The 25,742-nt window shown below is 44.5% G+C and overlaps 1 protein-coding gene across 1 annotated transcript; it reads right to left on the minus strand.

Moving 5' to 3' along the window:
- Window positions 1–2,583: 2,583 nt before the first annotated feature.
- Window positions 2,584–19,116, minus strand: LOC102024406 (histone H3-like centromeric protein CSE4). Its single transcript, XM_005414584.1, is given in 4 exon segments — window positions 2,584–2,832; window positions 2,834–3,157; window positions 7,347–7,541; window positions 18,874–19,116. Coding segments are annotated over 4 exon segments (852 nt in total). The 3' UTR covers window positions 2,584–2,742.
- Between the last annotated feature and the right edge of the window lie 6,626 nt (window positions 19,117–25,742).

Raw genomic sequence — 25,742 nt, forward strand, 5'->3', positions numbered from 1 at the left:
GGAAGAGGCCATTTGGTACAGGAGAGTTGCCACACAGCAAGAAAGAAGCAAAGAGGGGAAAAAAAGAAAAAGAAATCCAAAATAAACAACTCAATTATTTTTTATTAACAGCTACAATTTCAGTGTATAGGGTGTGATTGAAAAATACACTGAATTTTAAAAAAAATTTTTAATGACTTTTTTTTGGTACTGGGAATCAAACTCAGGACCTTGTGCTTGCCAGGCAGGCACTTGTGCCGCACAGCTATATCCCCAGCCCAAGATTTTTAAATTATTACAGTAAAAGACACATTGCTGGGGCTGGAGATATAGCTCAGCAGCATAACACCTGCCTGGCAAGCACAAGGTCCTGAGTTCAATTCCTGATACCCCCCCCAAAAAAAGATATTGCTAATCCCCCTCAAAATACTCACCCTCACTTTGAACACACTTTTCCCATCTTTCTTGCCATTTTCTGAAGCAGTTCTGGAAATCCTCTTTCATTAGTGTCTTTACTTGTACTGTTGTATCTGCCTCAATGTCTTAAATTGATTCAAAATGTTCACTTTGACTTTGGGGAAGAGCCGGAGGTTGTATGGTAGCAGGTCCGGTGAATAAGGTGGATGAGGGCACAGGGATGTTCTCACAAGCCTGCCTTTCTGCTGGATGGTGCTTGGAGGCGGCATTCCCTGTAGCATTCGTGATCATACCTCATGAAGACACTAGCAGAAGAGGACTTCCGGAACTGCTCAGAAGGTGTCGAGAATGATGTGATAAGTGTGTTTGAAGTGAGGAAGGGGGTTTAAGGAAGATTAATGGCAGTGGTCTTTTACCGCAATATTTTATTTACTTATTTTATTTTTTTGTCTTCTTGAGACAGGGTCTTGCTATGCAGATCAGGCTAGCCTTGAGCTCACTTTGTAGCCCAGGCTGGCCTTGAACTTGCAGTGATCCTCTTGCCTCAGCCTCCGGAGTGCTGGGATTATAGGCATGCGCCACCACGCCCAGCTACCGCAATATTTTTTGAAACTTAAGCACACACTATATTTTTTTCATCAGCCCTTGCATGTCTCTGTGCTAACTTTAGTCAGGGTCATAACAAGGATGATGGGAGACAGGAGGAGAATTACTGAGCTTCTACTACGTGGCACCCTTAGCCTTCACAACATCAATTACTCATTCCTGTTTTACAGATGAAGAAACAGACACGCCCAGAGCCTCCAGTTACACATCTGGCAGGAACAGAGCCGGGACCAAATTCCCGGACCTGCCTCCTCACTGCTCTGTCGGGCAGCCTCGGGTTACAGGACAGAGAGATCCTCGCAAATAGTTGGGTTTTGTTGCTGTTTTTGCTGACCGTTGCTCAATTACATCAAGTCTTTAGAGATGAAAACAGGATAGATTTATAATTGGTCAGATTACTCCTAACTAAGCAAAACCGGAAGTGCAGGGTGGAGCAGGGGCGAGGGAGGTGGGAGGGAGGTGGCTCTGCCGCTTTCGGAGGTGTGGAGAAATTCCTCTGCCTGCAGCCATCAACCTACAACCTCTTTACACCTGGCAGCCTCTGCTCTTTCACAGCCACTGACCCGCCACTTTGACAAGGCCTCTCCGTTATCCCAGCCCTCCTCAGGAGGAATCTCCAGGGGACAGGGCAGCAGGAGCTCCGCCGCCTGCTGAGAGCACGTGCACAGACCTACCGGCCGGACACGGGACACAGAGGCACCAAGGACAGCCTTGGCCCCCGAAAAAGTGTGCTCGTTTGCCAGGACGCCCCGCCGGCTGCTTACCTCGCTTGAACTCAAGAGGATATTAACTCTGTTATTTGACAGATGGAAAGGGAAGCAATTTCTACACTTATGTACTGAGCGGCAGAACAGGGAGGTTCAGGTAAACTAAATGCAAAAGTAGACTGCGTATTCTGTTTAACCACTTTCTTAGGCACTGAAGTAGTTTAAGTGTTCTGTAGTTGCTGATGATCAAGTTTTTTTTTAGGAGGAAGGACTGTTTTGTTAATTTTCGAAAAACAGCTTATTGACATATAATTCACATCTCATACAATTCACCTAAAGTATACATTGCAAAGTTTTTTAGTATGTTCAAAGTATGTATAGCCATCACCAAATCAATTACAGAGCATTTGTATCACCCAAGAAAGAAATTCCATAAATATTATGGTTATTCTCAGTTTCTAACTATCCCCATCTACTCCTTGTCCCCAACCCCAGGCAGTCCCTTACTACCTTCTATTTCTATGTATTTTCTTACTCTTGAGGGGGTTTTTTCTTTCTTCTTTTTTTTTCTTCAAGTCATAACCAGTTTTATTGCAAAAGGACTCTGTACACATTTATCAATTATAGTACCTTAATAGCTACCCAACAAGTCATTAACATACAGGAACATGCACCATGAGAAGCAAGAAATATCACCCATCCCTTCTGCATATTAGCAACTTGTCACTCCTGAGCAACAGTGCTCACATCACTGAGGTCTGTGTTTTAACACTCCCCACCCCGCTACCAGGAATGGATCTCACGACCTCGCGCTTGCCAGGCAGGCTCTGTGCCGCTGAGCTAAATCCCCAGCCATCCCCAGCCCATCACTGAGGTCTGTGAACAGTCACTTTTCGCATTCATGCTGAGTGAAAGATGGAATGACTTAAGTACAAATGCAACATATTATAAACAATTTCTTACAAAAAAGTCACAAATTAAACCAAAGTATTTTACAGAATTTACTACAAAACGCCATAAAAACTGCCTTCACTTAAGCTCTCTCTCCCCGTATCCGGCGGGCCAACTGGATGTCTTTGGACATGATGGTGACTCTCTCAGCGTGGCTGGCACACAGATTAGTTATCTTCAAATATGCCCACCAGGTACGCTTCACTCGCCTCCTGAAGAGCACCAGTGGCAGCACTCTGAAACCTCATGGGGGTTTTGAAGTCCTGGGCAATCTCTCTCACCAGCCTCTGGAAAGACAGCTTCTGAATGGGAAGCTCGGTCGATTTCTGGTAACGATGGATCTCTCGAAGCGCCACGGTACCAGGCCCGCAGCGATGAGGTTTCTTCACCCCGCCGGTAGAGGGAGCGCTTTTCCGGGCAGCTTTAGTGGCCCGCTGTTTTCGCGGGGCTTTCCCACCAGTGGCCTTACGAGCAGTCTGCTTGGTTCGGGCCGTTTTCTTTTACCCAACGCTGAAGTCCTAGGTGGCTTTTCTGACCGCCGTGCCGGCGCAGTTGCCCACAACAGAAACAACACCCTCTCAACGAATGACCAAACCTCTCTGCGCTCGCGGGGTTTTATCTATCTGACTATAATTACATATTTTTGACCACCATTTTCCTGTCTGCCCCTGGCCTTAAACACCCAAGCCTCTAGTAACCAGCATTCTTCTCTGTCCTATGAAACCAACTTTTTTAGATCCCACACGTGGGTGAGATCATATGGTATTTGTCTTTCTGTGCTTGGCTTATGGTACTTCACAAAATGTCCTCCAAGTTCAACTATGTTGTCACGAATGACAGGATTTCGTTTTTTATGCCTGAAGAGTGTTCTATTGTGTATATGTACATTTGTTTAATTTTTTTTTTCTTTTTGAGACAGGGTTTCACTATGCAGTTCAGGCTGGCCTTGAACTCACTTTGTAGCCTAGGCTGACCTTGAACTCACAGTGATCCGCTTGTCTCAGCTTCCTGATTGTTAGGATTACAGGAGTGTGCCACCATGCCGGGCTTCACATTTGTTTTAGCCATTAATCTGTTGATATCTAGCAGTTCTCTTAGGTCTAATCTGTTTTGTTTTTTTTTTTTTTTTTTTGGTCTAATCTGTTATTAAAGGTAACATGAAATTCCTCTGGGTTTACACCAGTATGCTGTCAGCACCAAGATTATGCTATGTCACATGCGAAATCATGCTACAGTAAGCAAGTGCAATTGGCCTAGTCACCATGTTCGGCCTGCTCAGGGAGATCAGCAAGATGCACTCATCAGAAATTCATCCTATCATCAGAGCACAGGCCCTGCAGCGGGGTTTCCTGGGTTCTCTGTCCACCTCTGCCATTTACTAGTTGTGGGACTGGGCGTGGTACCGTCCCTCAATCTCCTTACCTGCAAAAGCGGTGTAATAATAGCTTTTACTCTTAAGATTATTGTGAGAATCAGAGAAACAAATTTGTGCCAAGTGCTTGTAATAAATCCTGGCCATCCTGCCGCACACCTCAATCTTAGACTGAGCTCTCGCTATTCAGCTGACTTGACAGAATTGCGAATTGAGATCTGCACATCTGAAATATGGCATGCGGAGAATGTCAACTTGCTTGCTAACTAGGGCCGCTATATAAAATGTCAGGCTTGGCTAATTCATCTCTGTTATTATTCATCTCAAAACATTTTGTTCATGTTTTGTTTTTGTAAAGTATTTACAGCTAAGGGAACCACACCAGAATGTTGGACCCCTAACAGGGCTAAGTCAAGCACAATTGCTTTTTTTTTTTTTTTGGGTTTTTCTTCCGGTACCAGGAATAGAACTCATGACCTTGTGCTTACCAGGCAGGCACTTTGCTGCTGATCTAGCCCCCACAATTGCTTTTTAAAAGCAATTCTGATCACAGCAAAGTGCCTGGATCAAGTTCAAGGGAAAGAGTCAAACTGATTTTAGAAAAATCATAAAACTCCATTGTTTGCTGAATCTACTACGGCAGGAATGAAAAACGCTGGAAGGAGACCCAACCCCTGTTGCTTTAATCCCCACCTCCCTTTAGAGAGATGGGTGTAGGCTGCCATTAACTGCTTTAGTCTCTTGGGAATTCCTAAAAAGGAGGGGTGGGGTGGGGTTACAGTCTGTGGTGGGGAGTGGAGCATGGGCACTTGTCAGTGTAGTTTTATTTGCAACAAAAATACTTTTTATTTTATTTATTTATTTTTATTTATGTATTTTATTGATTTATTTTATTTTGGCTTTTTGAGAAAGGGTTTTGCTATGCAGTTCAGGCTGGCCATGAACTCACTACGTAGCCCAGGCTGGCCTCTAATTTATAGTGATCCTCTTGCCTCAGCCTCCTGAGTGCTGAGATTACAGGCATGCACCACCACACCCCGCTTTTTTTCCGAACCACATATTTACTTGGCAGTGGTCTTTGTAGATTGAGGGGCTGAAGTCGCCAAATTGCTGTTTGGTTACCCTCACTTCTTTCATTTTCCACTCAATGGCAGAAGCATTTACATTGATCATGTTGTAAGATTATTTTGAGAATTTCATACATTCCCATTCATCCCTTCCCCTAAAATGATCAGCAAAGCACCCGGGAGTGTTTTGAAACTTTTATTTGTTTTTGTTGTTGTTTTGTCTTTTTGGGACAGGGTCTTGCTATGCAGTTCAGGCTGGCCTTGAGATCACTTTGTAGCCTAGGCTGGTCTTGAACTCGCAATGCTCCTCCTGCCTCAGCCCCCTGAGTGCTGAGATTACAGGCGTGCGCCACCACACCAGGCAAAACTAGACTTTTAAAAGGCAAGCTGCAGAAATGTTATTTGGCTAGAGTCATTTTCCTGATTAAAAAACTTCCTTTTGGATTTCCAGATGAATCCCCTGATGCGGCAGAGATGCAAATGCTTTTCTGTCCACTGGGTCAAAGATTTCTGATGGGTATGCCCAAAGCTGCTGGAACTGGTCATCGGCATGGGCCCACCAGGATGGGACTGGCGGCTTTGTAAGAAGAGGGCCAGAGACCGGAGCAAACATGTGCCTGCTCTGTCTTCACAGGTGACGCCCTCTGCAGTGTCAGGATGCAACAAGAAGGCTCTTGCCAGACGCCCACACGGTGCTCTCAGACTCCCCGGGCCCCAGAACAGAGCGCCAGGCTTCTACCCCTTGTGAATTACCTAGTCTCAGGTATGTTGTTATAGCAAGATACCCATTTTTCACACTGGAGGTACTAATGATTCAAATTCAATGTGGTCAGATATGAAATTCACTTCATTCTTTTCTTTTAGTTGAGGACAGTAGGGTTAAGAGTTTTGCCGATAAATATCTAGAAATAGCAATTTAAAAAGTCACTTTGAAGCAGTTCCATGGATTCAAACTTCTGAATGGCAAAATTTGGTAGAAAGAGTGTTATGGATGGATGCCAAGCACTGGGAAGGAATGAGGGAAAGTTAAATTCTGGAGGACTACAGGATTGTTTCCCTGTTACAGCAGTGAGAACTAGAGACTGTAGGAGGGGTGCACAAATCCCCACAGCATTTGCCACAGTCAATTTCAATTCTTCAAAGTTACTTTCAGTGATGTATTGTTACCAAGCAACTGTAACCCAGTTACTACATTAGTGGTAAGAATACAATACTTACACACAATCTTTCCAGTGAATAGGCAGTGCCTGACTCATTTCCACCAGTCTTTAATATAATCATTCACAGATCTGCAGCAGCTGTGATATCATCATTTCCCGTTCTCCTTCTTTTGTTTGGCTTTTTTTTTTTAGAAAGGGTCTTACTATGTAGTTCCGGCTGGTCTTGAGCTCACTGTGTAGCCCAGGCTGGCCTCACCACCACACCTGAGGCATCGTTTCTTTCACTGAGTCCCAGGGAAAGAAATAACGTGAGTGGGGTATGGGTGGTGTGTGTGTGAGAGACAGACAGAGACATAGACCAGCGAACAAATGAATTTGATCAGTTTCCTCGGCCGTGGCTTAGTCAGATTAGCTGGGGATGCTCTGCTAAACTGTAACAGAATCCCCATGTATCTAGGGGAACTGATTCAGGACTGACCAGCTTGTACCACAAGGGATGGAGTGCGGGGGTTACCCACACAGGCTCTGGCACCAAACTGTTTACGTTTAAGTTACAATTCCTTTACTTACTAGCTATGTTTTCTTGGATGAATTAATTTTAATCTTGATAAGTTTTGATTCTCATCTGAAAATTTAAGATAACAATAGATCCTCTACTGGAAAGTTGTTGAAAGGGTTAAATGAGTTTAAACAGATTTGATGTTCATTTCATTCTTTTTTCATACTGGGAATCGATCTCAGGAGATTCAGTGTTTAGAATGGTGTAAGACATGTAGTATTCAACAAACGCCAAGTTCATTATCACCTCTCCCAGTGAAAATCCCAGGTAAGTAAAACATGCTGACCTCATCAACCAGTGAGTCTCAGCAGGGATGAGATCACTTCCAGAAAGAGTGGGAGAGTGTGTGTGTGTGTGTGTGTGTGTGTGTGTGTGTGTGTGTGTCTGAGTTTTTGGTCTCTTTCTTTTTAGTTGTCACAATGATTGGCAGGCACTGCCAGCATTTCATGGATAAGGTCAGGCCCAGATACTAGAGGTTCTGCAGTCAGGGTCCATGTGATAATGAAGCGGCCCGGGTCCTTTTTATACCTGGCCGGTCTTGGTGGGGGTGAAAGCTCTGTTTACGCTTCCTGACCCTGGCATGGACTGCCGTTTTACATATAAGCACAAAACAATTTTACACAGCTTGACTGTTACTGAATTTCCTAGGAATGCAGCTCTCACATAAATCAAGTCCAGGTAAGGCTTCGTGTTGTAGGAGTGTTCCCAAGAGCTGTTCACACGCTGTGAAGTGAATGACACCAGCACAGCTCAGCGGTATCAGCCACTGTTGTAACACTGCAATCGCCGCAGTCTGTGTGGACATGCAAGATTCTTACTCCGTCGTTCTGTCTCCTGAGGTAGCAATGCTGTTATTTTCCTTTGATTTCTCCCTTCTGCAGCAGTTGCTTTGGTCTTAGCAGTTACTGATGGAGATATAACAGTATGTGTGAATGTTTCACAACAGCAAAGGGAACACCACCAAACATTTGGTGTGAGAAGGGTGTTGGGCCAGAGGGCTAGAAGGACAAGCTGGGCCCACATTTAAAAGACCGTGCAGCCAGGCGTGGTGGTGCACACCTGTAATTGCAGCACTCAGGAGGCTGAGGCAGGAGGATCGCTGTGAGTTTGAGGCCAGCCTGGGCTACAAAGTGAGCTGAACCATATCCTCAGCCCACAATTTAGTAACAAGACCTTGTCTCAAAATAAAAAATACGAAACAAGGGGTGGGAATGTAGCTTACTGCAAAGGCGCTGAGTTCAAGCCCCAATCCAGGGGAAAGGGTGATCTTAAGAAAGGGGAGGAAAAGAACAGGAAGAGTTGTAAGGAATCAGGAAACTAAATTAAGGTTTTTTTTAAAAAAAAACATAATTATGGGGAACAGTATTAGGAAAAATGTTGAAAGATAATACCAAAAAATAGGTATTTTTCCAATAAAGGAAAAAAATGTCAGATAATAGCAAGGAAGAAGGTAATACCTCACTTTTCACCTGGAAGCTTCAGTGGTTTTATCCCTGCCCCCCACTCCAAACAGAAGGGCATCCCTAGTCACAGTGTCTTTTGGCCTCTTGGAGAATTGCACTACCAATAAATGAGCCATAAACTCAATGGCCCTCTAATGCCCCCTGCAGGTCCTCCAGGCAATGTCTTTCCCCCCAGTACTGGGCTGGAACCCAGGGCCCGGCACTCCACAGGCAGGCTCTCTACCACTAAAGAACACCCCCGGCTCCTCTTTCTCTTTTATTTTAATGTGGCTCAAAGGACCATTCCCGATCTTTCCAACAAAACTCGTGCCTAACAATGAGGCATGGCAGTTTCAACAGTTGGACTGTGGCGAATGACACTGAGATTATGGTTTGGCCTTCCTTATACATAGGAACTGAGAGTTCACCATCATTTGTAAAACACCGGTAGGTTTGCTGCCTGTGATTTAGTTAAAATGCATAAACCTTAACAGAGAGACCTGGATTTTAATTCCTGATCCATAACGTATGAACTGTGCAGTTCTAGGAAAGTTCATTAATCTCTTGGACCTGCCTCCTTGTCTTTAAAAGTGGACGTACCTGAAGGCCTGGTGTGGTAGTGCATGCCTCTCTATTCTCAGCACTCAGGAGGCTGAGGCAGGAGGATTGTGGTGAGTTTGAAGCCAGCCTGGGTTACATAGGGTGTTCAAGGCCAGCCTGAACTATACAGTGAGACCCTGACTCAAAAAACAAAAAAACAAAACAAAACAAAAATAAATAGAAATAAGTAAAAGTCAATGTACCCAAATAGATCTGTGAGGGCTAAATATCATATCTGGGATATAAAATGCCTCATCTGCCAGGTGTGTGGCACATGGTTGTAATCCCAGCACTTGGGAGGCTGAGGCAGGAGGACTGCTGCAAGTTCAAAACCAGCCTGGACTACATAATGAGATCAAGGTCAGCCTGAACTATGTAATGAAACCCTGTCTCAATAAATAAATAAGACCAATAAATAAATAATCAAACCAATAAATAAAGTGCCTCATCAGTGTCTAGAGCCTGATAGCTCCCCAATACCTGTGCCTATGATTACTTTACTCCAAAGAGTAAGAAAGATTGTTAGGAGCTTTGCATCTCGCCAGGGATATAGCTCAGTGGCACAATCACCTGTCTGGCAAGGGCAAGGTCCTGAGTTCGATTCCTGGTACCCCCACCAAAGAAAAGTATCATATTTAGCTGGGCGTGGTGGTGGTGGTGGTAGGAGGATTGTTGTGAGCTCGAGTCCAGCCTGGGCTACAAACTGAGCTTAAGGCCAGCCTGAACTGCCTAGTGGAACGCTGTCTTAAAAAAAAAAGTAAAAAAAAAAAAAAAAGAAAGAAAAGGAGCTCTGCATCTCCTGTGACACAAAAACCAAGGTAATATAAATAATAGTCTTGCAAAAATCTTAAGTCTTTTTCTTTGAGACAGGGTCTTGCTAAGTTGCCCAGGCTGGCCTTGAACTTTTGGTCCTTCTGCTCAGGATTTCATGTAGCTTGGATCAGCGCCAGGGATACAGCTCAGCGGCACAGCGCCGGCCTGGCAAGCACAAGGTCATGAGTTCAATTCCCGGTACCAAAAAAAAGAAAAAAGAAAAAGAAAAGAGAGCATAGTGGCTCAAGTAGCTAGGATCATAGTCATGTGCCACCTTGCCAGCTATAATCTTACATTCTTTATTCTTCCCCTCCCCCACTTGGTCTTCTCCATGCAGAAGACACCTGTGATTTCTGTGGTTTCTGCTCTGGAATATAAAAGCCTTCAGGGTAGCCTGTGCTTCCTACAGCTGCCAACTCTGCCCTGCCCCTTGCCCACACAGCTGCCCTGTGAGAAGCCCTGTTCCACACCCCATTTTCCAGGTCCTTGCTCATGGTAGCAACTCACAGCACTTTTTCCTTATAGCCCTACAAGCTATGCAGAGTTGGGGAGATAGGTCAGCGGCACAGTGCCTGCCTGGCAAGCGCAAGGTCCTGAGTTTGATTCCCAGTAGCAAAACAAAACAAGCCAGGCATGGTGGTGCATGCCTATAATCCCAGCACTTAGGAGACTGAGGAAGGAGGATCCTTACAAGTTCAAGATCAGCTGCAAAGTGAGCTCAAGGCCAGCCTGAACTGCATAGTGAGACCCTGTCTCAATAAGACCAAAAAAATAAAAAATAAAAAATAAAAGCTATGCAGAGTGTTTATCAACAGATTTCACATGACAAATGCCTAACTTTTAGAATCTTCTCTCCCTGACCCTAATCCCCACTCAGAGGAGAACACAGATACTGGTCTTCATCCAGTTTTGTTTGTTTTGTGGTGCTAGGGATCAAACCCAGGGCCTTGTGCATGCAAGGCAAGAGCTCTACCACTGAGCTACATCCCCAGCCCTTTACTAGTTTTGAGATGTCTGTTCTACAGTACTACCTGCCAACTATCAAAAAGCAGCAGTTCAAAATCCATCCCTCCGACACTCTCTGAGATTAGGTGGAACTCACATTGCAGCCCAGATTACAAGGAGATCTAGATGAGTATTCCTGGTGGCAATTTCTGAGCTCGTTTCAATCATAAACATATTTCATTGTCTTCAAGGTGCAACAGGTCGTTTCATAGAATGAACAGCGGTGGGAAGCATCTTGCCCCTCACTGCAAAAAAGAGGAAACCAAAAATAAAAGAAAGAGGAAACATTCTCAAGTACTTAATTTATATATCTGTTGACTCTTTTATACGCAACTTGGAAAACAAAAGGATAAATAATAGATCAGTCTCACTCTGTAAGACCCAGCAGACTAAGCTTTGAAGTTTTTCCAAGCTCTTAATTAACAGTACTCATCAGTTAAAGGTGTAAACTATTAGATATTGAGTAAAACAATCTCTTTACTCACAGAAAATTAACCTACAGATATACTAGGATATAATTAAAGATGTATAAAATCTTCCTAATTACCCAAAGGATGTTTATTAACAGCCAAAAAAATTCATCTGACCACAAGTTCAGCAAAATTCAGGACAGAAATAAACAGAGAAATGAGATAATTATCCAAGTACACAGGCGGGATGATAGGCCCTGAAAGATGTCCGTGACTTAGTTTCAGGAAACTAAAAGTTATCTCACACGGAAAGAGGGACTCTGAATATATATTTATGTGAAGATCTGTAAATGGGAAGATTACCCCCGATTTATCCGGGTGAGTCCAGTGTAATCACTCGGGTCCTTAAATGTAGAATGGGGCGGAAGAGTCTGGGGAGAAAGGAAGGCAACAGCAGCAGTTTTCTAATTGCCTGCGGGGAGACCAAGCCGAGGAACGCGCGCGCCCTCTTTAGGCTAAAAAGGGCAGGGAACCTATTCTTCCCCAAAGTCTGCAGAAGATAGCCCTGTTGACAGCTAGATTTCAGCCCCATCAGAACCCTTCGGAGCTTCTGACCTCCAGAACTGGAAAGTAGCAAGTTTGCACTGCTTCACAGCAGCAGTAGGAAGCTAAAACACTTGCTTGGCTATTGCAGGGTGATGAGAGATTTTGGTAAGAACATACTCATCACAACTGTCTGATTGTGTGATGTTTCCTTTGTATGTAGTTGGTGATACCATAACCAATTACAAACAAAATGAAAAAAAAAAGCTTTAAAAATAGAAAAATGGAAGGTAGAGTTACTACAGTCTAAAGATTAAAACCACAAACTTTATGGAATGTATAGCTGCAAACTGTTCTACACAGTGACCCAAGAGGGTGTGATAAAAGGTTGCAAGAACCTGGTATTGCGCCTGATGTGTTTCTACACAAGCCAGTAAACTGTCAGAGTTGCTAGGAGACCAACGATCATGTTTACAGCCCACTTCTCCTCATGTAATATATCAGTGCAGAGTCCCAGACTTACAATTTCTTAAACAAAACAAAAATAGTAATAATAATGTTATTATTAAATGCTTCCTGTGGGTGTGGTAGTACATACCTGTAATCCCAGTACTTGGGAGGCTGAAGCAGGAGAATTGCCATGGGTTCAAGGCCAGCCTGAACTGCAAAGTGAGACCCTGTCTCAAAAAACAAAGAAGCTTCCTGCAGCTGCCAGCTCTGCCCTGCCCCTTGCCCACCCAGCTCCCCTGTGAGAAGCCCTGCCCGACACCCCATTTCTAGGTCTGTGCTCATGATAGCACCACACTGACAACTCACAGCGCTTTTTCTTGTAGCCCTACAAGCTCTGCAGAGTGTTTACCAACAGGCTTCACATGATGGACGTCTAAGGCTTGGAAGCTTCTTTCCCTGACCTTAATCCCCACTCAGGGGTGGATTTAGCGTTGCTTCTCAATACCTATCAAGATTTTTATGTAGGGTTATCTGAGGTATGTATGTCAGAGTACCTTTTCCTCTGACTTAGGACAGATTACCAGAAAGTGTTGTTTTGCCTTCCCTCCTGGGTCTTCTCCACAAATCTTTAAATTCTTCACTGAACTTTGGGGCCTTCTGCTTATAGTGAGAGACACGGTGGAGCCCTGAGATATTCTTTGTTGTCTTTGTGGTAAGGATGGACAGAAGATATTATTCACTGATTAAGTAGACTCCCTCCCCAAGAATCCTTGTATAAATCTATGTCTTGAGGCATCAGCATCAGAAATAAGTAAGCTCCTTCTACAGGAGAGTTGTTCTGTCTAAGTCTTTTAGAAATATATGTACATTTTGAAGAACTATACAGTTGGGCATGGTGGTGCACGCACGCCTGTAATCCCAGCACTTGGGAGGCAGAGGCAGGAGGATTGCTGTGACTGCCAGGCCAGCCTCTAGCTACATAGTAAGTTTAAGGCCAGCCTGAACTACAGAGAGAGACCCTGTCTCAAAAAAAAAAAAAAAAAAAAAAAAATAGAACCACACAGTGCAATTTATAAGTTATAGACTTTAGTTATATATCACTATTGACTCTTCAGTTATAACAAATGTACCACACAAATGCAAGATGTTAATTAAAGGAAAATTTGAGGAAAAAAGAATTTAATTCTCTGTACTTGCTCACTGTCTTCTGTGAAACTAAAATGTCTTTAAAAATAGAAACTATAGCCGGGTATGGTGGTGCACGCCTGTAATTCCAGCACTCAGGAGGCTGAGGCAGGAGGATTGATGTGAGCTCAAGACCAGCCCGGGCTACAAAGTGAGCTGAAGGCCAGCCTGAACTGCATAGTGAGACCCTGTCTTAAAAAGACAAAAAAAAAAAAAAAAAATAGAAACTATAAATTAAGAAAAAACACCATTATGTACATACAGTGAAGTACACACATCGGTAGCATGGGAGATTCTGGGAAGATGGCAACCACATAGGTACTTAATCTTTCCATATCCTCATGTGAAAACAGACAAGCAACTTGCAATGGTCTGCATGTTTGTGTACCCACAAACACAAAGTTCACACACTGAAACCTAATCCCCAAGGTGATGTTACCTAAGATGGGCTTGGGGAAGTGATCGGTTCCTGAGGCTCTACCCTCAGCAATAGAATTATACCTTTGTAGACAGGAACTCTTTTTTTTTTTGGTACCAGGAATCAAACTCAGGACCTTGCACTTGCCAGGCAGGCGCTTGCGCCGCTGAGCCATATCCCCGGCATATACCTTTGTAGAGGAGACTCGGGGATCCCATTCTACCTTGTGAGAACACACAGAAGAGAAGGCTCCATCTATGAGGAACGGCCCTCATCAGATTCTGACTCTGCTAGCACTTTGACAGTGGAGGCTGGGAGTGTAAACTCCCCAGTGTAAATTCCCCAGCCTCCAGAACTGCGGCAAATAAACTTCTGCTGTTTATGTCACGCAGTGTAAAGTATTCTGTTATAGCAGCCCATATGGACTGGATACAGCTAGATAGCAAAACCAAAACTCTTCAGACAGTTACAATAAACTAAATGATAAAGTATTCCCATGAACTCCAAACCTAAAGCAAGTGGAGACAACCAATAGTCACCAGCCTAACTGAAGCTGGGAATGGTGGCACGCATCTCTAATCTCAGCACTCTGGGAAGCTGAAGCAAAAGAATCACAAGTTCAAGCCCAGCCTAGGCAATTTAATGACTTAGTGAGACCCTGTCTTTTTTTTTTTTTGGTCTTTTTGAGACAGGGTCTTGCTCTGCAGTTTTGGCTGGCCTTGAGCTCACTTTGTAGCCCAGGCTGGCCTCGAACTCGCAATGATCCTCCTGCCTCAGCCTCCTGAGTGCAGAGATTACAGGCATGCACTACCACACCCAGCTGTCTCAAAATTTAAACATTGAAAAGGGCTGAGGTAAGTAGGTTAGAGCAAAGGAACTGGATTCAATCCCTAGTACCATAGAAAGAAAAAGAAAGAAAGAAAGAAAGAAAGAAAGAAAGAAAGAAAGAAAGAAAGAAAGAAAGAAAGAAAAAGGAAGAAAAAAAGAAAGAAAGAAAGAAAGAAAGAAAGAAAGAAAGAAAGAAAGAAAGAAAAGAAAAGAAAAGAAAAGAAAACAACGGAAACCTGCATGGAATCAACATTCGTATGGGAGGATGAAGAAGGAAGAAATGGGGCAGTTTCAGATGGACTCAAACCTCGAATAGCAAGAGGTACAAAAGACACAGCAAGAAGGGAGAGACTTTTTGCTCTAATACTATCCAAGGGCAAGCACCCCTCAGCAAGGATTGACAGCTCCAGAGCAGCCGGCTCCCTTGAACTCTCAGAATTCATCTGTCAGGTCCCCTCAGGCACAGTAGGGTCCCATGCTAGGGAGAAGCAACAGGGAGTAGAATCAAAGCTGAGCAAGACACAAAAAAGAGAAAAGGCAAAGAGAAGGTTCCAATCAAAATTAAAACAGTTTCGAATCTCAGAGAACAAACTTCCATATTTAAATTTTTAAAATTTTCCTATCAGGGTTTTTTAATGGCTTCTATGATAAGTATGGATTGGTTAATTTGCATTTCCTTAATGATACTACACCAGAACAACAGCAGGGGGCGTTCTGCGGTTAGAAAAGCTTTCTTACATCCCACAAGAGGGAAAACTGCTCTCACCTAAAAATAAGCAACAGAAAAGGATTTAGGTTAAAACTCCTCAAAGTTATTATGATTTTTAAGAATAAGGAATAACACTCCTACAAATAATAAAGCATGGCACAAAAACAGATAAAAAAACATAATCTGTTATTTCAGAATGCACTAAAAATAATGAATGATACAAACCCTTCCCATGGATTTATATGTTGGTGTATTCATACAACCACTTCCTACTTCAAAAACTGGAACAAGCTGGGTGTGGTGACAACTACGATCCTAGCACTTGGGAGGCTGAGAAAAGGAGATCATGAATTCAACACCAGCCTGGACTACACAGTGAGACCTTATCTCAAAATGACACAAAAAGACCTGGAACATTACTAGCGTTGTGCATGCTCCCTTACGCCCCTCCTGATGAAGAACTATCACCACCCCACAAAAGGTAAGTACATTTTGTTTTGTCTTTGTTTTTTTTGTTTTTTTTTTTTTCAGGACTGGGGATAGAACCCTGCACTTTAGAGCATGCTAGGCAAGCGCTCTACCACTGAGCTACACACCAGCCTTCAAGTGAATACATTTTGAATGCCATCATTGTAAATTTTTTTTTTTTTTTTTTTTGTCTTTTTGAGACTGGGTCTCATTATGCAGTTCAGGCTGGCCTTGAGCTCATTTTGTAGCCCAGGGTGGCCTCAAACTCACAATAATCTTCCTGCCTCAGCCTCCTGAGTGCTGGGATTATAGGCATGCGCCACCACAGCCAGCCAGTGTAAATGAATCTGGCGAAGTTTTCTGTTTGTTCGTTTATTTGTTTGTCTTTTTGAGGCAGGGTCTCACTATGCAGTTCAGGCTGGTCTTGAGCTCGCTTTGTAGCCCAGGCTGGTCTCAAACTCATAGTAATCCTCCAGCCTCAGCCTCCCAAGTGCTGGGATTACAGGCGTGGGCCACCATGCCTGGCTAATCTTGCCAAGTTTTGAAGGCCATATAAATGGAACTTAAATTGATATGGCAAGCGAGTTCATCAGGAAAGGCATTCACAAGAAAACCGAAAAGGCATAAACGAACAAAGCTTTATTGGAGCCGGCTGATGGACAGTCTCTAACCAGGAGCCAGAGAAGATGCCATGCCAATTTGGGTTTCACCTTCAGTTTAAGTACATTTTAGGTTTCTATAATAACCATTAGCTCATTTTGGGGAATCTCACTAGAATGCCACACAATTATCACAAAGTTTACTTCTGCCAGAAGGTCAGACAACCGAATTCCAAATGACCACTACAGTTTAACGTTTAGCCCACTTCCCAATTCATCCTGTTTGTTTTGTTCCCGTTTTACAACTACCCTGAGTTGATAACTAACCAAGGCGACTCACTACAGCTTAAATGAAAAAGGTGACCTCTCTTAATATGGGGTTAAAAACAGAAAAATGGAGTCTCTCTCGCCTTATCAAAATGTACTCCTGTGTGTTTGGAGTTTTTCACTCAACATTAGTTTGATTCACCCAGGCTGTGTGAGACATAATCCATTCTTTATTACAGCAGTAAAAAAGTGTATGAACTTACTGTAGTTTATCCATTCTACTGCTGATGGACATTTGGCTTGCTTCCACTTCAGTGCTATGATATTTCTTGAAAGTTGTTGTTTTGTTTTTGTCTTTTTTTGAGACAGGGCCTCACTATGCAGTTCAGGCTGACCTTGAGCTCACTTTTGTAGCCCAGGTTGGCCTTGAACTCACAGTGATCCTCCTGCCTCAGCCTCTCAAGTGCTGGGATTACAGGCATGTGCTACCATGCCCAGCATTTTTTTTTTTTTTTTTTTTTTTTTTTTTGGTTTTTCTCTGGTACCGGGAACCAAACTCACGACCTTGCGCTTGCCAGGCAGGCGCTTTGCCGCTGAGCTAAATCCCCAGCCCTTGCCCAGCATTTTTTGAAAGTTATGATGAACATTATTTTCCTTATCTTTTTACTCTTTCTCTTGGGCAGGTACCTAGGAGCAGAGTTATCAGATCATAGGGTCATAAGTCATGGTTCAGCCTCAGTAGATACTGCGTTTGCCAGAGTGGTTTTATCAATTATCACTCTTACCAGCACAATCTAAGAATTCCAGGGGCTCTGCGTCCTTACCAAAACTTGGTATTATTGGGGGCTTTAATGGCTATGGTCATTATTTTTGGTCCTCTTTTCTAATGTGCTTATTTGAGTTTTTTTATTATTACTGTTGTTGTGTTCAACTTTTTCTTATTGCTGTGTAGGAGTTCTTTTCATCAGATGTGATAAAAAGACACTCGGCTTGCCTTTTCACTCTCTAATTGGTACTTTTTGACTAATAAAAGTTCTTAATTATAATGAAGTATACTTTACCCACTTTCTCTCTTATGATTAATGATTCTTACATACTGTTAAACATTGTTTCTACCTATGGTCATAAACTTCCTTTCTATCTTTTGGAAGTTTATTTTACCCTTCATGTACGTATCTAAAAACCACCTGAAATTGATTTTGCACAGGGCATGAGATGGGATCAGGCTCATTTTTCTTCCCCATCAAATACCCAACAGATCTGCCACCATTTGTTTAGAAAAGAGTAAAACCCTGTTTTCCCTTCTCAATTACTATTTGTTATAAGTCAGGTGCCCAAATGTGTGTGAGTCTGCGTGTGTTCTCCTTTCTAGTCCATGGGTCTGTGTGTCTGCCTCAAGCCTAAGGCAAGAACCTTGAACTACTGATCTTTCTCACTAAAACAGGTTCTTCTCACATCTCCCCACCTTGGTTTCCTTCCTTGGCTCCATCCTTCTCATTTCTCAGGCCAAAGTCTTTGGTGTGATCCTTTTTTAAAATTTTTTTTGTACTGGGAATTGAACTCCTGACCTTGCACTTGCTTGTCAGGGCCTTAGGCTGCTGAGCTAGATCCCCAGCCCGGTGTGATCCTTGACTCCTCTCTTTTTCTGACACTCCCACTTATAATTTATTAGCAATTGCCATTCCCTTTACCCTCAAAATGTATTTAAAATTACTGCCATCAGTGCTTCCACCCCGACCCAAGCCATTATCCTCTCTCAACGACGTTACCGCAGTGGCCTTCTCGCGGGCTCCGCGGTGACTGACACTGGAGTGAAACCTGGCAGAGAAGAAGGCAGAACATCATCCAGCTCTGGTATCCGTAGGTACCAACTGCTTCCCGGAGCGGGAAACGGGGAACTGTCCAGTCACTTTCTCGCTGCTGGGACACGATACCGAACACCGATTTAAAGGCGCTGGGCGTGTTTTGGCTCAGTTACAGCCCACGGCTGGCTGGCTCCAAGGCAGAAGCCACACGGCAGCGGGGCATGGAGGAGGAAAGCTGCTCACACCACGGTGGCCAGGAAGCAGAGAGCGGAGGCGTGGAAGGGCGAAAGACCCCTCCGGGTCCTGCGCCCAGTGACCCGCCCCTGACCAGGCCCCGCCTCCTAACAATCACCCTCCACAAGCCCCGCCTCCGGCTTGGGGACCGGTCCCAATCCAAACCGTAACAGGGAAGAAAACGGATTTGAGGCAGAGGGAAGACAGGCTCCCTTAGGTCTCTTCTGTACCCATCGGCCGGAGTACCAGGGCTGCGCAGTTAACGCACGGGAGTCAGACCTGCCCGCGCTTCTCAAAGCTCTCCCCGGGCTTCCCATCTCTCCCGGAGGGAGAGCCGCAGTCTCCGCAGTGGTCTGCCAAGCTCCGTAAATCTGGCCTTCCTAACATTCCCTCACTCACTTTGGCCCAGCCACAGTGACCTCTCTGCTGCTCCCTGAAAAACCACGCATACTTCTTTCTCAGATCCCCAAAGGGCTGACTCTCGTTCTCTCTCTTTTTTTCAAATCCTTGTTCAAATGTCATCTTCTTCCACATTTAGTTCTGCTTTGTTGTCTTCCTTGGTTCTGATTGCCTTCTAAGGATTACCTTTTTAACTCTGAACTCTACACAAGCAATGTTGAAAAAAACCAGGTCAGACCAGGTATGTCAGTGCACGCCTGTAATTCCAGCACTCAGAGGCTGAGGCAGGAGATCACTGTGAGTTCAAGGCCAGCCTGGGCTATGTAGTGAGGCCCTGTCTCAAAAAATACAAACAAACAAACAAACAAACAAACAAATCAGATCAGGATTGCATAATGAAAACCATAAAGTAGAACTTTCTGTGAAATGCATAATAACACCCATAATTGGTATTTTAGAATTTTCATATTTTATTCACTACTACATCCCCAGGGCTTAAAAGAAAATCTGAGCAGGCACAGTGGTACATACATGTAATTCCAGCACTTCGGAGGCTGAGGCAGGAGCATTGCTGCAAGTTTGAGGCCAGCCTGCATAATGAGTTCAAGGCCAGCCTGAACTACATAGCAAGACCCTGTCTAAAAAAAAAAAAAAAAAGAAAAGAAAATCTGATATACATAGATACAGAGATAGCTACAGATATTTAAGATCTATATGATGCTTATATAAATGACTGAATAAATGAACCAAGTGATAAAGACTCCTAATATTTAATGGCTTAGTGAGGAAAGGTAAACTTTCAGAACAGACTTCGAAGGACACAAAGGGAATTTCCTGAGGGAAAGTCTTTTGCTATTCCTTACAAGCCCCTTTCAACCACATCTATTTATGCTAATGATCTAACTCAAGCCAGGACCCCTAGTGAGCTTCAGGATTCAGAAAACAACTGTGTGACTAGAGTGTCAGAAAATTTCAGCCCTGTTCTCTGTTCAAACACCAATGGCCAATGGTTCACTCAATCTTGGCTGTATAATAGAACTTCAATTTTAAAAATTCAGACAGACAATGTTTAGGGACCTTCCGAGTTGGTGAAGTTTTTTTTAAGTATTTGGAAATGAACCCAGGGCCTCTGCACTGAGCTACATCCCCATCTCCAGCCCTTTTTAAATTTAGAGACGGCATCTCCCTAAGTCACTAATTTTCCCAGAATGGGCTCAAACTTTTGATCTTCCTGCCTCAGCCTTCCAGAGTGCTAGGATTACAGGCATGTGCCACAACACCTGGCTTCAAATTGGTGAATTTGATGGGCTGTGCCCGGAGGGAGCTTGGAAGCCCTGTGCACCAACAGACCACTCTCACCTCACCCCTTACCACATGCTCCCACTTCCACCCGCCATACCTTGCCCTATACACCTTTTCCATTTGACTCTCCCTGAGTTATATTCTTTCTAATAACCCTATTATCACAACTACAGCACTTTACTGAATTCTGTGTTATTCTAAGGAATTATTAAAAATGAAAAAGGGCTGTGAGAACCCTACAATTTGTAACTGGTCAGACAGACGTGCAGGTAGTCAGAATACCCCATTTATGGCTGGTGTCTAAGTGAAGGGTAGTCTGTGGGCCTTTGCAAACTTAGCATGCTTAGCCTCAGAATTCAATTTAATTAACTGTAGACACCCACTTGGTGTCAGAGAAGTGGAAAATTAGTCACTCAGCCAGGAAGGAACATAGCCCAACTTAAATCCAAGCTCCTTCCCGGAATGTGGTCAAACAGTAGCTGAGGCTGTCAGAAGACAACACCTGAGAGGGAGAAGAAAAAGTGCCAAGACAACCAGAAAGAGCTGCAGATGGTTCCACAATGCAGCAGATTTCCAGAGATGCAGGAAGGAAATCACTATGGAAACCAAGATAGACGCTTAAAAGGTGACCAGTAATTAACCTCTGATTGCTATGGAGAACAAGTAAGAAGAGAGCTGACAAATACTCTGACAGTCGGGAATGACAATATATGGGTCTGTAATGGAAAGAGCTTTGGAAGACACGCTGGTTTTTTTTTATTTTAAAGACTAAAAGAAGGATAACATAATAATAGGGGGGCTTACCAAATTACAGACAAAGTGGTAGGAAATTATCAATGGTTATTGTTTTACATATTGTTATCTACAAGATAGCTCCTCAGGAAAACAAATAGACAAATAGTGAGTTACAGATAAAAGAGGTAGGAGATTATCAATAGTTGTTGTACTATACTTTGATATCTTCAAAGTGGCTTCTAAAGAAACTAGAGCTACACATGAGTGACCTATTGAATAATCATTAACTATCTCAATGGCTGTTGTAGGAAACACATAATAATAGACATGCATCCATTTACGAAATAGGATAGGAACAATACAAACATTACAGAGTTATGGATAGATTAGTAGGAAAATATCAGTGGCTGCTGTAATATATAGTGGTATCTTCAAAGTGGTTTCTCAGGAAGACAGAGATATGCAAGAAGGATCTAACAAGTAGTTACAGCCTAAGGGTTGTCAGAAATAGCATATTACCTCCTCACCAGTGACTCCTGTCACTGAGGTGTGATGGCTGGAAAAAAGGCCAGGATTGAAAAGAAGGACCAAGAGACTTGCACCTGTGTCTAGCAACAGGCTGTTTTCTTGTTCCTCCATAGTCATGATTACCCAGGGTTCCTCCATGGAGAGGACAGTCTGGCCAGAGGGAGAAGGCAGAGTACGCCCAGGGCCCCTCATTCCTGTTGGACTAACTGGTAGCATGGGTCTGAGCTCTGGGGCCTCCGCTTCAGAGGGCAGACTGATCTCCACTGGTCACCTTTGCATTCAGGGCATGGCCCATGGGGCCTCTTAGGGCAGTTCCTCTTGAGGTGGCCTGGCTTTTAACAGTGGTAGCAGATGAATGCAGTCATCAAGTTCTTCTTGGGGCCCCGGGAATCAGACTTGGGATCTGTTTCTCTTAGTGGTGCAGCAAAAGCAGCTGCTTTTTCTCGGTCTCTTTCTTTTCTCTCCTTGGCCTCCTCTTCGTCATGGCTATAGAATACTGAGGAGGCAATTCTTACTAACATCTCAAGTGAGCCATCTGGGGCAAAAGCCATTCTTTGTAGCGTTTTCTCTCCAGCCTCCCATCGCATTGGGATCCCACAACCAGTTAGTGTCCTCTCCCCAACTGTCAGCACAGGCAGCAGGAATCTTGCTGCAGACCTCTCCGGAGCTCCACCACAGCCTGTACTGTCAGGGGAAGAATGGCTTCCAGGGAGTCTCCTCAGGTATTGTGCAAGGTCCTCCTGGTTTACAGTTTCCGAGCAGCTCTCATGACCCCAGTCCACAGGACCTCTCACTCCTCGGGCTTAGTCTGCATTCTCATGTTCTCTGAGTCCTTGTTCAGCAGCTGCTCCTCCGCTGACTCTGGACCTTTCTGGTTCTCAATGGCAGGAACAAGACTGACCCGTTGCATGGCATGTATTCCCAGGGGTTTCTCCATGTTTGAATGGTTCACACACATCCGTGGGTGGGCATCTGCAGCCCGTGCATGGTGAGCCAATTGTGTCATTGTTTCTCTGTGTCATGGTAGTTCTCAATTGAGCAGCAGTGGCTGGCCTGAGGGCCGGCGTGCAACAGGGCTCGCCACCACATGGCTTCCCGTGGGCCGGGGGCCCTCCTTCCAGACACCTACGGGGCAGGGAGCCGGCTGAAGACCGGCGCTCCCCACCCCATGGCTTCCCGAGCACCACGGGGGGTGGGGGGGTGCTCCTTCTGGGAACCTAAGGGGCAGGGAGCCGGCCCGAAGACCGAAGACTGGCGCTCCCCCCAGGCTGGTTTTTTAAAAGACTCTACGGTAGGAAAGGAGCAGGTGGCAAATGGTGAGATGTACGGGTGGGAGAGGATTTCTGTGGCCACAAAATTGTTTTGTGTGAGGTCTGAGCAGTCTAAACAGCAGGCTCAGAGCTGAGAGGGTGCCTAACTGTGTTCTGGGCCTCAGAACTCAGGAATCTGGCTGGTAAGCTTTTACTTTTATTTTTGTAATTTCTGTGTCATTTGAGTTTTCCTGGCAAGTACAGTTGACATTTTTATTTTGAAAATTAGGTGGGAAAACCAGGTATGGTAGTCCATACCTATAATCCCAGCTACTCCAGGGGCTGAGGTGACAGGATCACAAGTTGAAGGCCAGCCTGGGCAATTTAGCAGGATTCTGTCGCAAAATTAAAAAAAGAAAATAAAAAGGCAAGGTCAGTGCTGGGGATATCGCTTGGTGGTAGAGTACCCCAGGGTTTGGTCCCCAGTACCCTCACCCAGCCCACCTACCCCACCCACCCCCCCAGACAAGGTAGACTGGGCTCAGTGAGAAATTTTCCTTCATATGCTTTCTACTGAGAAGGAAGGAAGGCAGAAGGTGAGGGAGGGAGGAAATGGGAGGGAGAGGCAGGAAATAAAGCATATTTTAAAAAATCAGTTACTCTTCACCCTGGGCCCCCTGCCCTCTGTCTTCACCCAGGGCCCTCTGAAGCACAGCTACTATTCCCGTTCGTTTTCCCAGGTCCACATCCTCAGCCTGCAGCCTCCTCTCCCCACCTCAACAGCTCTTGCTGAGTTCTTTAATATGTTGTGCCTTCAATCAAGGGATATTTTCAGATCAGTCCCTTACATTCCAAACGTCTCTGTCCATCCTCTGAATAGGTCCTCCAACTCATCATGCCTGAAATAGGGCACTCTCTGCTTCCCTCTGCCCCCAAACACACTCCTTTTGCCTCTAGAGTATTTTCTACTGCTCCTCAGCCAACCCCGAAGCTGGAGTCCTCCTTCTCTTCGGTGCCCCAGGCCTCATCCCTTATCTCATCTCTTCACTCTCACTCACCTCTACAGCATTCAAGGGGTTCCTTGATTCCAGCAATGATGCTTCTAAAGTATAAAACAGACAATGCTCGCTCTCTGCTAAGTTTTTCTGGGGCTCCCCACTGCCTCCAGAGCAGTCCCCAAGTGTGTTGATGTGGGCAGATTCGGTCCTTTGTCACCTCAAGGGCCGTGCCCACTTCTCCAGCCTCTCCACTCACCATATCCCTTCCGAAAGGAGGCCTTTTATTGGCAGTGGAGGGAGACAGAAAGTCATATATGGTCAGGGAGGGGCTGGGCTCTCAAGAAAGTCAGCAGAAAAAATAAAGACATCAGAATTGTCGCTGGAGGTGCATCTAAAGAAGACCAGGCCTCAAGATAAAGATGCAACGACCAGGTCTAAATGCTTCCCCTAAGGGATAATAAGCACTAAGTTGAAACTATACTATAATTATTCTATCTGGTCCAGTAAAATCCAGACATACATCAGTCACCCCATGGGTGACCACAGCATACAGAACCATCCCTTCCCAAGAATGCCTCTGTTCATTCCACGTACCCTTGCTACGCGACCCACTTCCTTACTGGCAGTATTAGCTAAGCAGCTATACTCATAATCCTATAGGTTGATTATACTTTGACCCACACTGTACCTATACTGTACCTACGTTGCAACTTTGCCGTATAAATTACCCCCAACAAAGGGCCTCAGTGGTAACCCACTTTCAGGATCCCTCTGGTCTCAGGAGCTATTCCTATTCCCCAATAAATGGTTCCTACTCTTAACCTCCTTTGTCTTTTGAAATTCATTCTTTGATTTCAGGGGACATGAACTCAGCACACCTGCTATCTAGCAGGTTAGGAGTTATATTTTCTCCTATATCAGGCCCAGACCCCATGGAAACCAGCAGCAGCTCCCTGAACTATGGCTGACATGGGGAATTATGGACTCTGGGCACCTGCATTATCCTCTCTGCCTTACTTAGTTACAGGGTGCTTAAATCTACACTACCTGCTGCTCCCCGAGGAACACAGAGGCCATGAAACACATGAAAGTAACTCATGAAAAAGGAAAGGGTCATTCAAAGCCAGGGTCACTCAAAGCCAGGCTGAGATGAAGAGGTCTCTTGCTGCCTCAGGTCTATCTCACTGTTAGTTACGCAAGGGTTTTTATAGTAAGGAAGGAGGGTGGAGAACAACAATGAGACAATAGGCAAGGCAAGTCCCAGGCAGAGCCCGCCAAGGCTTCTTCACTCCCTCACAGAAAGGAAAGCAGACCCCCTGCGGCCAGCATATTCCCTCCAGAGGGCTAGTTTTCTGTCTATCTGAGCGGGTGGGGAGCTTACACTCAGCCTGAGGAAGAATGGAGGAGCTCAAGCTTTAAGGGTTCATTTTACCCTTTAATATTCCACTGGGTACAGTTTACTAGGTCAGCTCCTTTTCATCCCTCAACACCGAGCTCAGCCTTCACCTGCTCAGGGATTTAGTAACTCACACTGGCACAGTCTCTCCTCTTGCTTGCTAGCATATTCTCTCTCTCTCCCTCACCCTCCCTCTTTCCTTTCCCCTCTCTCCCACGCCCTTTTTTCCCTCCCTCCCCCTTCTGTGGTGCTGGGGATCAAACTCAGGACTCATGCTAGGCAAGCACTCTACTACTAAGCTTGCCCCCAGCCCAATAGTTTTATCGTTAACCTATTATAGTTTTTTCTTTTTTAGACTCTTAAGACATTTGGATGAATGTCAATCCTAGGACAGCCTACAGTAATCCCACAACTACAGGAGTAGATTTCTTTCCTCAGTCACATCTTACTGTTTTAAAATCTGTACTGAGCAGTTAGAGTATTTTTTTTTTAATTTTTAAATTTTTTTTATTTTAAAGATAAAAGGAGGGAAACATTAAC

The sequence above is a fragment of the Chinchilla lanigera genome, unplaced genomic scaffold (assembly GCF_000276665.1).
Source record: "Chinchilla lanigera isolate Chin_1 unplaced genomic scaffold, ChiLan1.0 scaffold00188, whole genome shotgun sequence".
Lineage (NCBI taxonomy): Eukaryota > Metazoa > Chordata > Mammalia > Rodentia > Chinchillidae > Chinchilla > Chinchilla lanigera.